The sequence below is a fragment of the Olea europaea genome, unplaced genomic scaffold (genome assembly GCF_002742605.1).
Source record: "Olea europaea var. sylvestris unplaced genomic scaffold, O_europaea_v1 scaffold398, whole genome shotgun sequence".
Classification (NCBI taxonomy): domain Eukaryota; kingdom Viridiplantae; phylum Streptophyta; class Magnoliopsida; order Lamiales; family Oleaceae; genus Olea; species Olea europaea.
In genome coordinates this window covers 302,995-316,118 of record NW_019259379.1, presented here as the reverse complement: position 1 = coordinate 316,118, position 13,124 = coordinate 302,995, and the positions used below count along the sequence as shown (strand labels likewise).

At 35.6% G+C, this 13,124-nt stretch overlaps 1 protein-coding gene across 1 annotated transcript; it reads left to right on the top strand.

The window, feature by feature from the left end:
- Nucleotides 1-11,320: 11,320 nt before the first annotated feature.
- Nucleotides 11,321-12,038, top strand: LOC111387310 (zinc finger protein 2-like). The gene has a single exon (XM_023011860.1). The coding sequence runs from the start codon at nt 11,533-11,535 to the stop codon at nt 12,001-12,003; it is 471 nt and encodes a 156-aa protein (XP_022867628.1). The 5' UTR covers nt 11,321-11,532; the 3' UTR covers nt 12,004-12,038.
- The last annotated feature ends 1,086 nt before the right edge of the window (nt 12,039-13,124 follow it).

Below are 13,124 nucleotides of genomic sequence, written 5' to 3'. Positions count from 1 at the left end.
TCCCATGTGCTTCACTAGTTGTTCTATTTTAACTGAGTATGAGTTAGAGTAGATGTCTATGGTATGGCTTGAGTCTATGGAATTTATGCTTATGTAAAAAAAGTTACTTTTACTGTTTAATTAAAGTCAAATTTTATTTTTAATCACATATAAACCCATTATGGTCCACACGTTTTGTGATCCTCCCCAGTACCGTTCATAAAAGTTAGTAATAAATAAACACCGAAGAAACGTTATATTTTCGATTTTTTTTTTCATAATGCATGCCCAATTTCCCGCATCAGTAGGCAGTTCTTTTTGTTGGAAATTATGTTGGTGGAATGATACCGAATTTACGGGTACCGTATATGCATTTTAGATACCGAAATTGCACTTACCGTACATGCAATATACCGTATATACAGCTTACCGTATTTACAAACTGTATACCGAATTTGCACAAACTTGATTTTACGCATACAATAAGATTAAATACCGGGTTTTCTCATACCGGTTTATAATATTAGTTAATTACACAATAAACTAAATTATCATAAACCACGATAAATTAATCTAATTTAGAACTAAATTATATTAAGTTATGTAAAACACATTAATTTAATAAATCTAAATGGGAAAGCTGAAAATTAACAGAAATTTTAGAGAACAAAAAAAATTAACGACATGCTTATAATTTCATATAAATATTTAACCCGAGGCCTGTGTAAACACAGTGTCCTTAAAACAGATTCGCCCTCTCACCGTACGTGCTTGAGTTTTAATCCGAGCGTCTGTTTTCCAGGATACAACGGTATATAGTAGAATCTGAGCACCGCAGATATTACTCTGACGAACTGATCTAGTATCCGAACAACATCACCACAAGAACAAGACCTTATTGGACAAAGAATGCAGAAAAGAAGAAACTGTGTATTCAGGAATGTAGGCGAGATTTTCGAGTGTGTTAGATTGCTGGAGAATGAGCCTTTTTATAGGCATATTGCCCATTAACATTGTGACTATTGGAAGTCCATTGGAGTTACTGCCCATTAACACTGTGATCATTGGGAGTCCATTGGAGTTTTTGCAGTTTCAGAAACTCAAAAGTCATTGGAGAAAGCAAAAACAAATTACAAAACGTGGGCTCTTCGAAGGGGCAAATTTTGCCTTGTTTGGTCCGACACCGTGTGAGCAGGTTGGGCCCGCACCCAAGTTCAAGATACGAAGGCTATTTCAGTCCGAGATTTACACCCTCTCTGCGCGCGCACGTGGAGAGAGCCTCTATGCTACACATGATTACACCATTCCAAAGTGTAGGCATATATAAAGTGGTTCATGCTTTCTTCATTTTCCTATGTGGGACAAATGTTACTTTTCCCACATAAACCATCTTCCAATGGCCAACTTTGAGCTCCAATTTCTCATTCATTCGTTAATCAATTTTGGTAAGTAAATATATGGTTTCGATGCTCTCACGGAGGAGAACACAGATCAACTTTGATATTCCAAATCGGACCAACGGGTCCCACTCAAACTTATGCCAAATGTGACCCATTTACTCATTTTTCCAACAATCCCCCACATGAATGAAAATTGGTAGAGACACGGAAACGTGACACAAGAGACTTGGTGATAAAGTTCAACGGTTGAAACCTGCATAGGATAGGTAGGTATTACCCTTTGAACCTTTCCTTGTGAAAGTATATTTACTTTACTAGCTGACCAGTAGACGCGTTGTTCTTGAACTGTTCTGCCGTCTGTGTAAACGATGATATATGCCACATAGGATTATTCCTAACACAATTCAGTTCTCATTATTATGTTCATTTTGGCCATGAACATACGCCTGGTTCTGTGAGAGTTTCTACGAATTGAGCCCCACACAATTCTCTTAGAAGCGGCCCCACTTCTTTCTCACATAGGTGATTTCTAATTATAAGTAACCCGCATTACTTAGCTTGATTTACGATGCGTAAAGAATCATTAAAAGCATACTGCTTATCCTTCATCCTTACGGGCATCACTGTTACATCACAGGAATGGACATGAGGTAACATCCCCCATAGTGATTCAATCAAGTCTTTACATTTAGGTTGTCCATTTGAACCTAGATCTTGGGATCTCCAGTCAACTAGGTTGGGTTTCCTTTGTATTGACTTATCCGTCCTAGGGCTTAAGTCCCATTTCTCTCGATGATTTTCCAACTAACTCTCTATTTAGCCATTTGGTTAGTGGATTCGCAATGTTATCTTTTGACCTTATATAGTCAATAGTGATAACTCCAGTTGAGAGTAGTTCTCTTATGGTATTGTGTCGGCCTCTTCACCGCATTTATCTAGAGCTATAAACTCAGATTCCATCGTAGATCTAGCTATAACCGTTTGCTTAGAGAATTTCCACGATATGGCAATACCTCCCAATGTGAATACAAATTCACTGGTGGACCTTGAGTCTTTTATATCAGATATCAAATTAGCATCACTGCATCCTTCAATGACTGCTAGATATCTGGTATAGTGCAGTCCAAAATTACAAGTATATCTAAAGTACCTCAGTACTCTTATTATTCCTCTCCAGTGATCAGCTCCTGGATTACTTGTGTATCTACTCAGTTTACTAACTGTGTAGGCTATGTCTGGTCTTGTACAACTTATCACGTACATCAAACTTCCAATAATTCTTGAGTATTCTACTTGAGAGATATTTTCACCTTTATTTTTGGATAGATGCTGACTTGTAACTATCGGTGTTTTAGCTATCCCGGAATCATTCTTACTAAACTTTTCTAAAATTTTGTCCACATATTGTGACTGGCTTAGAATGATCCCATCTGATGTTCGTGAAATTTTAATTTCAAGTATAACATAAGCTAATCCCATATCTTTCATGTCAAATCTCGAATTTAACAGGTTTTTAGTGGATTTAACCATCTTATTGTTACTACCAACAATAAGCATGTCATCAACGTAAAGACATAAAATGACATAACCATTTTCAGTGTCTTTAACATAAACACATTTGTCACACTCGTTGATTTTAAATTCACATTCCATCATGACATTGTCAAATTTTTCGTGCCACTGTTTGGAGCTTGTTTCAAGCCATACAATGATTTCACCAATTTGTAGACTTTCTTTTTCTGTCCTGGTGATGAAAACCCCTCGGGTTGTTCCATATAGATTTCTTCATCTAAATCTCTATTCAAAAATACAGTTTTAACATCCATTTGATGTATTTCAAGATATCGCAGAGCAGCGATCGCAAGTATGATCCTAATAGATGTTATTCTTATCACTGGAGAATATGTATCAAAGTAATAAAGGCCTTCGCGTTGTCTGTAACATTTTATTACTAACCTAGCCTTGTACTTTTCAATAGTTCCATCTGCTTTCATTTTCTTTTTGAAAATCTATTTGTAGTTTAGCGGTTTACTTCTTGGAGGAAGATCCACTAGCTCCCATGTATGATTTTGCAATATGGAATCTGTTTCACTTTTAATGGCATCTTTCCATTGAGATCCTTCTGATAAGTTCATAGCTTCTTGATAGCTTTGAGGTTCACTTTCTAGCATATAAGTCAGAAAATCAGGACCATAAGATTTTTCTGTCCTTTCCCTTTTGCTACGTCTTGGTTTAACCTCAATTTCCTCTTCTAATTCTTGGTCTTGACTATTTTCAGCCATAGTATCATATGTTCGTTTAGAAGAGCTTGCTTTCTCTTTAGACTTGTATGAGAATACATGTTCAAAGAATGAAATGTTTCTTGATTCCATTATCGTGTTTTTGTGTATCTCTGAGATTTTAGAATCATACACAAGAAATCGATAAGCACTACTATTATGTGCATAGCCAATGAAGATGTAATCTACAGTTTTTGGGCCTATCTTTACTTTCTTTGGTGTTGGGACAGCTACTTTAGCAAGACACCCCCACACTCGTAAGTATTTATAAGAAGACTTTCTTCCTTTCCATAATTCATAAGGAGTCTTTTCCATTTTCTTCCAGGGTACCTTATTTAAAAGGTAATTTGTTGATAACACAGCTTCCCCCCACATGTTCTGAGGTAACCCAGAACTTCTTAGCATTGCATTCATCATTTCCTTTAACATACGATTTTTACGTTCAGCAACACCATTTTGTTGCTGTGAGTAAGGTGCAGTGGTTTCATGTATGATTCCGTGTTGCGCATAGAATTCAGCAAACGGTGCTTCATACTCACCACCTCGATCGCTTCTCAACACCTTAACTTTCTTATTGAGTTGCGTTTCAACTTCATTCTTATAGAGAATAAATTTCTCTATAACTTCATCCTTACTTTTGAGCAAATACACATAACAGTATTTAGTGCTATCGTTGAAAAAAGTAATGAAATACTTGTTGTCGCCTCTTGTTTGTACAAATTTTAAATCATATATGTCACTGTGAATTAAATCAAGTGGTTTTGTGTTTCGTTAGATTGATTTAAAGGATGACCTTTTCAATTTTGCCTCAACACAAGTTTCATACTTATGTTTGGAATCAATGTGGAACTTGGATATACAATTCAAGTTAACTAATCTACGTAAAATATCATAGTTAACATGTCCTAGTCTACCATGGCATAGAGAAGAGTTTACTTTATTCATTTTTGGTTTAACAACCATTACATTCAATTTGAACATATCGTCGGAAACATAACCTTTTCCGACAAACATTCCACTCTTAGACAAAATAACTTTGTCTGACTCAAATACAATACGAAAGTCATGCTTATTCAAAAGCGACTTGGACACTAGGTTCTTGCAAATTTCTGACATATATAACACATTGTTAAGAGTCAGCTCTTTTCCCGAGGTCATTTTTAGAACAACCTTTCCTTGACCCTTGATCACAGAAGTTGCTGAATTTTCCATGAACAACTTCTCTCCATTCTCAATTGTTTCGAATGTAGCAAATAACTCTTTATCAGAGCACACGTGTATCGTAGCATCGGTGTCAATCCACCATTCTTTTGGGTTTGAACCCATTATGTTCACTTCAGAAATTATGGCTGCGAGATTGATTTCAGACACATCATGTGCCATGTAGTCAACCATATTTGCTTCTTTCTTCTTCTTCTTTGGCAATCTGTACTCCGAAAACTTGTGGCCTACTTTGTTACAATTGAAGCATTTTCTTTGAAATTTCTTCTTAAAAATTCCACCTTTCGGTCCTAACTTTGTCCCTTTGCCACTGGATGGCCCAAACTTATTTTGTGGGTCTTACTACTTTGACCATGCTCCACAACATTGGCTTTAGCCACACCAGGATTAAACCACTTCTTTTCGGAACTTTTATTGTCTTCTTCAATTCAAAGTCTAACAATTAGCTCTTCAACATTCATTCCTTTTCGTTTGTGTTTCAGATAATTCTTGAAATCTTTCCACGCGGGGGACAATTTTTCAATAATTGCAGCCACTTGAAAAGTTTCACTCAAACTCATCCATTCGACATGAATCTCGTGAAGAATCACTTGGAGTTCTTGCACTTGACTGATAACTGTTTTGGAGTTCACCATTTTATAGTCTAGGAACCTACCGACAATGAACTTTGTAGCTCCGGCATCCTCAATTTTATATTTTCGGTCCAAAGACTCCCACAACTCCTTAGTAGTTTTCATAGTACTATACACATTGTACAACGAATCTGCTAAGCTATTCATAATATAGTTTCGGCACAAGAAGTCCGAATGCTTCCATGCATCAAATGCACTAACTGCTTGCACATCTCCTTCACCCTCATTGAGTTTTGGGACAGTCTCAGTCAAGAATCTCGCAAGATTCAAGGTGGTCAGATAAAATAGCATTTTCTGCTGCCACCTCTTGAAATTCAAGCCATTGAATTTCTTCGATTTTTCTCCATGATTAACCGACACAGTTGGAGCCATAGTTTGACTCACAACATGACTTGACAACTTAGCTACAGTCTGTGCCATAACGGAGCTTGGCCTTTGAGCCACAGTAGAGCCCACATCCTGATTTTCAGCAGGAGCAGTTTGGGTCACATCAATGTTGGTTGGTTCGGTAGCCATTTTTGAAAATGAAACAAATATTAGTTTCTAATAAACAACTTGTTTATTTCAATAAAATAAAATAAACAATTTATTTACTACCAATGTGTATAGAATCTATTTTAAGTTTGTTGGAAATTATGTTGGTAGAATGATACCGAATTTACGGGTATCATATATGCATTTTAGATATTGAAATTGCACTTACCGTATATGCAGCTTACCGTATTTACAGGCTGTATACCGGATGTGCACAAACTTGATTTTACGCATACAATAAGATTAAATACCGAGTTTTCTCATACCGATTTATAATATTAGTTAATTACACAATAAACTAAATTATCATAAACCACAATATATTAATCTAATTTAGAACTAAATTATATTAAGTTATGTAAAACGCGTTAATTTAATAAATCTAAACGAGAAAGTTGGAAATTAACAGAAATTTCAGAGAGCAAAAAAAATTAACAACATACTTATAACTTCATATAAACTTTTAACCCGAGGCTTGTGTGGTGTCCTTAAAACAGATTCGCACTCTCACCGGACGTGCTTGAGTTTTAATCCGAGCGTCTGTTTCCCAGGATACAACGGTATATAGTAGAATCTGAGCACCGCAGATACTACTCTGACAAACTGATCTAGTATCCGAACAATATTACTAGAAGAACAAGACCTTACTGGATAAGGAATGCAGAAAAGAAGAAACTGTGTATGCAGGAATGTAGGTAAGATTTTCGAGTGTGTTAGATTGCTGGAGAATGAGCCTTTTTATAGGCATACTGCCCATTAATATTGTGATCATTGGGAATCCATTGGAGTTACTGCCCATTAACACTATGACCATTGGGAGTCCATTGAAGTTTTTGCAGTTTCAGAAACTCAAAGTCATTGGAGAAAGCAAAAACAAATTGCAAAACGTGGGCTCTCCGAAAAGGTGAATTTTGCTTTGTTCGGTCCGACATTCGTGTGCGCAGTTCGTGCCCGCACCCAAGTTCAAGTTCCGAAGACTATTTCGGTCCGAAATTTGCACCCCCTGTGCACGCACGTGGAGAGAACCTTTATGCTACACATGATTACACCATTTCAAAGTGTAGGCACATATAAAGTAGTTCATGCTTTCTTCATTTTCCTATGTGGGACAAATGTCACTTTTCTCATATAAACCATCTTCCAATGGCCAACTTTGAGCTCCAATTTCTCATTCATCCGTTAATCAATTTTGGCAAGTAAATATATGATTTCGATACTCTCNCACCAGGATTAAACCACTTCTTTTCGGAACTTTTATTGTCTTCTTCAATTCAAAGTCTAACAATTAGCTCTTCAACATTCATTTCTTTTCTTTTGTGTTTCAGATAATTCTTGAAATCTTTCCACGCGGGGGACAGTTTTTCAATAATTGCAGCCACTTGAAAAGTTTCACTCAAACTCATCCATTCGACATGAATCTCGTGAAGAATCACTTGGAGTTCTTGCACTTGACTGATAACTGTTTTGGAGTTCACCATTTTATAGTCTAGGAACCTACCGACAATGAACTTTGTAGCTCCGGCATCCTCAGTTTTATATTTTCGGTCCAAAGACTCCCACAACTCCTTAGTAGTTTTCATAGTACTATACACATTGTACAACGAATCTGCTAAGCTATTCATAATATAGTTTCGGCACAAGAAGTCCGAATACTTCCATGCATCAAATGCACTAACTGCTTGCACATCTCCTTCACCCTCATTGAGTTTTGGGGCAGTCTCAGTCAAGAATCTCGCAAGATTCAAGGTGGTCAGATAAAATAGCATTTTCTGCTGCCACCTCTTGAAATTCAAGCCATTGAATTTCTTCGATTTTTCTCCATGATTAACCGACACAGTTGGAGCCATAGTTTGACTCACAACATGACTTGACAACTTAGCCACAGTCTGTGCCATAACGGAGCTTGGCCTTTGAGCCACAGTAGAGCCCACATCCTGATTTTCAGCAGGAGCAGTTTGGGTCACATCAATGTTGGTTGGTTCGGTAGCCATTTCTGAAAATGAAACAAATATTAGTTTCTAATAAACAACTTGTTTATTTCAATAAAATAAAATAAACAATTTATTTACTACCAATGTGTATAGAATCTATTTTAAGTTTGTTGGAAATTATGTTGGTAGAATGATACCGAATTTACGGGTATCATATATGCATTTTAGATATTGAAATTGCACTTACCGTATATGCAGCTTACCGTATTTACAGGCTGTATACCGGATGTGCACAAACTTGATTTTACGCATACAATAAGATTAAATACCGAGTTTTCTCATACCGATTTATAATATTAGTTAATTACACAATAAACTAAATTATCATAAACCACAATATATTAATCTAATTTAGAACTAAATTATATTAAGTTATGTAAAACGCGTTAATTTAATAAATCTAAACGAGAAAGTTGGAAATTAACAGAAATTTCAGAGAGCAAAAAAATTAACAACATACTTATAACTTCATATAAACTTTTAACCCGAGGCTTGTGTGGTGTCCTTAAAACAGATTCGCACTCTCACCGTACGTGCTTGAGTTTTAATCCGAGCGTCTGTTTCCCAGGATACAACGGTATATAGTAGAATCTGAGCACCGCAGATACTACTCTGACAAACTGATCTAGTATCCGAACAATATTACTAGAAGAACAAGACCTTACTGGATAAGGAATGCAGAAAAGAAGAAACTGTGTATGCAGGAATGTAGGTAAGATTTTCGAGTGTGTTAGATTGCTGGAGAATGAGCCTTTTTATAGGCATACTGCCCATTAATATTGTGATCATTGGGAATCCATTGGAGTTACTGCCCATTAACACTATGACCATTGGGAGTCCATTGAAGTTTTTGCAGTTTCAGAAACTCAAAGTCATTGGAGAAAGCAAAAACAAATTGCAAAACGTGGGCTCTCCGAAAAGGTGAATTTTGCTTTGTTCGGTCCGACATTCGTGTGCGCAGTTCGCGCCCGCACCGAAGTTCAAGTTCCGAAGACTATTTCGGTCATAAATTTGCACCCCCTGTGCACGCACGTGGAGAGAACCTCTATGCTACACATGATTACACCATTTCAAAGTGTAGGCACATATAAAGTAGTTCATGCTTTCTTCATTTTCCTATGTGGGACAAATGTCACTTTTCTCATATAAACCATTTTCCAATGGCCAACTTTGAGCTCCAATTTCTCATTCATCCGTTAATCAATTTTGGCAAGTAAATATATGATTTCGATACTCTCACGGAGGAGAACACAGATCAACTTTGATCTTTCAAATCGGACCAACAGGTCCCACTCAAACTTATGCCAAAAGTGACCAATTTTCTCATTTTTCCAACACTTTGTACATGTTTAGGAAGTGATTAATTTATGATTAAGTAATTATAAGTTGTGAGTTTTAAGAAAATGTATAGATGATATGTGAGTAGTAGCTGTAGATCAGACGAAAGTGTGGATAAATTTATATTTGACCATAAGGTATTAAATTATAATCACTTCCCAAACAAGTTGCTAGCCTACAAGCTTGTGCGAGCAAGTACGTCATGGATTGAGCGTAGTAGTCGACATAGTTTGACACCTCTAATTGTAATTGCTATATACATGTATATGGTTACAAATATTGTATTTAAATATAATTTCTATGGAAAAGGTATTTAATAAACACGAATACGATCTAGACGTGTAGAACACTATTCAAACTTGTAAGAACATCTTCAATACATTCTATGAATTTTATCTAGGTGGTCATTTATGTCTAATGAATCAACATCGATTTCAAAGTTGTTCACCAATGAATTCTATTTACGACCCAATAACACTATCTGTATGTCTTTTATTTTGTTTATACATAAAACTCAAATTGCATGTAAATCTGTATAACGAACATAAAGAGTGATATAAAGGATTGATACTCATACTCCATAAATGCTAGAAATTTTTTCATATTAGAGATGATCGAAAGAGTGGGGTGGTTACAACGAGATACTCAAAGAGATCTTTTTGTCTAACAACTTTGCTGCAAGAGGCAAGTCCCATGGAAGTTTCAAAAGATTCAATCCAGGGATTTTGTTGGGTGATAAAGTTGAATTATTATTAACTCAAGACTGGATTTGCATTGAACTTGGACTCCTAGTATATTAAGCAAGCAAAGGATTATGTATTCGGCACTGACAAGTGACACGGGCAAAGGTCAACTTTCGAGATCAGATCATTGTCCTTGAGAATAGAAACATTCTAGGATTTTACAAGCATTATTGCATGCCACAAAATCATTTTTTGTCAATTAAATATGCAACAATGTAAATAAAACATATAGTCCTATTACATCGTTTTAGTCCTACAGACTGATGATGTAAAAAATATGTAGATCAAGTTGTTTAAATTTGGAGCATCCCAAATACACGAAAGCACGACCTGAGTCACCTTTTACGGTCAAGCTATGCTACGCTCGACTTTAGAGGCCTGGGGACTGAGGGTCGAGTCATACAGCAATTAATTAGAATAGTAACAAGTCGGGGATAAATGATCAACTTATATTATAACATCGATTATTATTATTTTAAAAGATCCCACCCCTACTTCGTCGCTAGTGAGAAATTTTTATCATGTCCACTGGGAGAAGAAGATCAGTTTTATTTGAAAGATATATTGTATAATCAAAATTAGAAACTGTGTGAATTTGACTAAACTGTTGTGTTAAGTATCGCTGACAATTGACAAAGACTTTTGTACTAAACCAACAAAAACTTCAACATAATTCATTGACATTTGGATTGATGGAGTCAGTTGATAAATACAAGTTCATCCGTAAACCTAAATGCTTTTGTTGACGATTTTCGTTGACTAAAAATATAACTTTTCAGTATTTGCAAAAAATTCCACAATAAATGTTTATACCAATACAAATTAATATTATCATTAAGAAGCCAAAGTCTAAGTTGTAGTAAATTCCACTCTTTAAGCACTATCATCTAGATTGATGTTAATCACTTGTAATGATAAAAACATTATTCTTTACGTATAGTATGTTTTTTTGAACATGTAGTGGAATTTTTTTAATGGGCCGACAAGAAGCTTCAATGCTGCCCTTGATAGAGGCGACAACCTTTGATTCCCCCACTGATTTCGCAGTATTCTCTCTCCCTCATTCACTCTCACGACATAAATGATCACTATTTTTTTTTTAACTTCATTTCCATTTAAGGTTGCAGGACCAATAAACCTTTGTAGTTTGTATCTCATGTAATCCAAGACAAATACATCTATTTTCCCATTTTATATATCTAACCACCTTCCATAGTTCCATTCATATTTCTTCTACAAGATTTACACACTCTCTTTCTTTGTGTGTGTATAATTTAGCGGGCTAGGCGAGGGTGGATTTTCTATATAAGCTAGACTTCCCAGCCTATCTACAGTACTACACATCCCTTATAAGTTACCAACTTAATTGACAAGTTAATTCCTTGCTTTTTCTTTTCCTCTTCTACTCATTAGCCATGAATTATGAACCTAGTACTTGTCTAAGTTTGGGTTTATCAAAGAATGATCATTTAAACCTAGACCTAGTACTGGACCCTTCTTCTCCAGGTTCTTCATCATCATCAACATTTAGTCCGCCCGAAGCACCACGAGTCTTCTCTTGTAACTATTGCAGAAGAAAGTTTTACAGTTCACAAGCTCTAGGAGGACACCAAAATGCTCACAAACTGGAGAGAACTTTAGCCAAGAAAAGCAGAGAATTTTTAACGTCTCACGCTGGGTTGAGTCGACGGGCTGGATCGGGCTTTAACAAGCTAAACAACATGCACGGGCCCATCCCCGGGCTTGATCATCGTGGACAAACAGGTAGGTTTAACAGTAATATAGAGAATGGAAGACTTGCTGAAAATTATGGCAATTTGAACAGCAAATTCAGTGAGTGTGTTCATGAAGAGTTTAGTAACCTTGATTTGTCTTTGAAACTTTGATTCAAGCCAGGAATATTTCATGTACGTTATGAAAGTTTAAGTTGTCAAAGAAAGTACATATTTATTTATCTAAATTTGATCTTCAACGTAGGCGTATGTTGAAGGTAAATTTTAGATAAGAAATTCGTACCCTCTAACTAGATTTTAGATGAGGGTAACTTCATTTAGTCTTTAATTAAATCTATGTTAATCATCAGCTAATGAATGTCTAAATATATATTTAATTTCCAATTCTAACAGTTCAAACCTACCAAAAATTTTAAAGAATATGTTCGAAAATACTGGATAAGAATTAAAGAAACAAGAGAATATTTTATTTCTTTAATAATGTACAATTTTTATTAAAATTTGAACAGTTCTTTGAATAATGTTACTTAATCCTATTTTACTTATAACTTCAATATTAAGTGATTAACTAAATGAAATGTAAAATTTAATTATATGTATTATTTAATATCATATTAACGTTGAGAATGTATAACATTACTCCAGTTCTTTTGGCAAGTTCCTTGTATTTGTGGAATGAAATCTTGACTCCAGTCAATAAGTCAGCGTCGGACCAGCCAATTCCTTTGACTTTGATCCATATTAACAGGTGATTAATTATTAGTTACCTTGGCATTTGCTTTGGAAAAATAACAAAAGCTAAACAGTATTCGATCGACTTCACCTATTAATCATGACCAAAGTAACCGGCCCTATGAGAAACTCGACCACCTTACTACTCCAGTCGCTAATTGAAGAACGGTTGAGCTGATCTCTTCTCTATGCCGAATAATGCTATTTAGCATCTATCTAGTTGATCACAATTTATAGGTTCAAATAAATGAATTATATGACATTACATTTAAGTGAACCATCATTTAATGTAATAGTACTGTTGCCATATAAACTAGTGCCTAACAATAATAGAGATGAATTACATTACTCTGGCAGAAGTGGGTAGGGCCAGCCACTGCCAAAATCGGCATAATATTTTTATAGGGACAATCTCATGCAATCTCCTCTTAAAAAAGAGAGCGGTCACTATATTTCGTCATGACCTTCCAACACATTGATCTTTTCAAAAGTGTCCCTCAAATCTTCATGAATCTTTCGTCACATGTTCTTGATAGATGTCT

What these genes read in the sequence shown, in the direction of transcription:
- LOC111387310 (XM_023011860.1), top strand. Translation starts at nt 11,533, where the DNA reads ATGAATTATGAACCTAGTACTTGTCTAAGTTTGGGTTTATCAAAGAAT.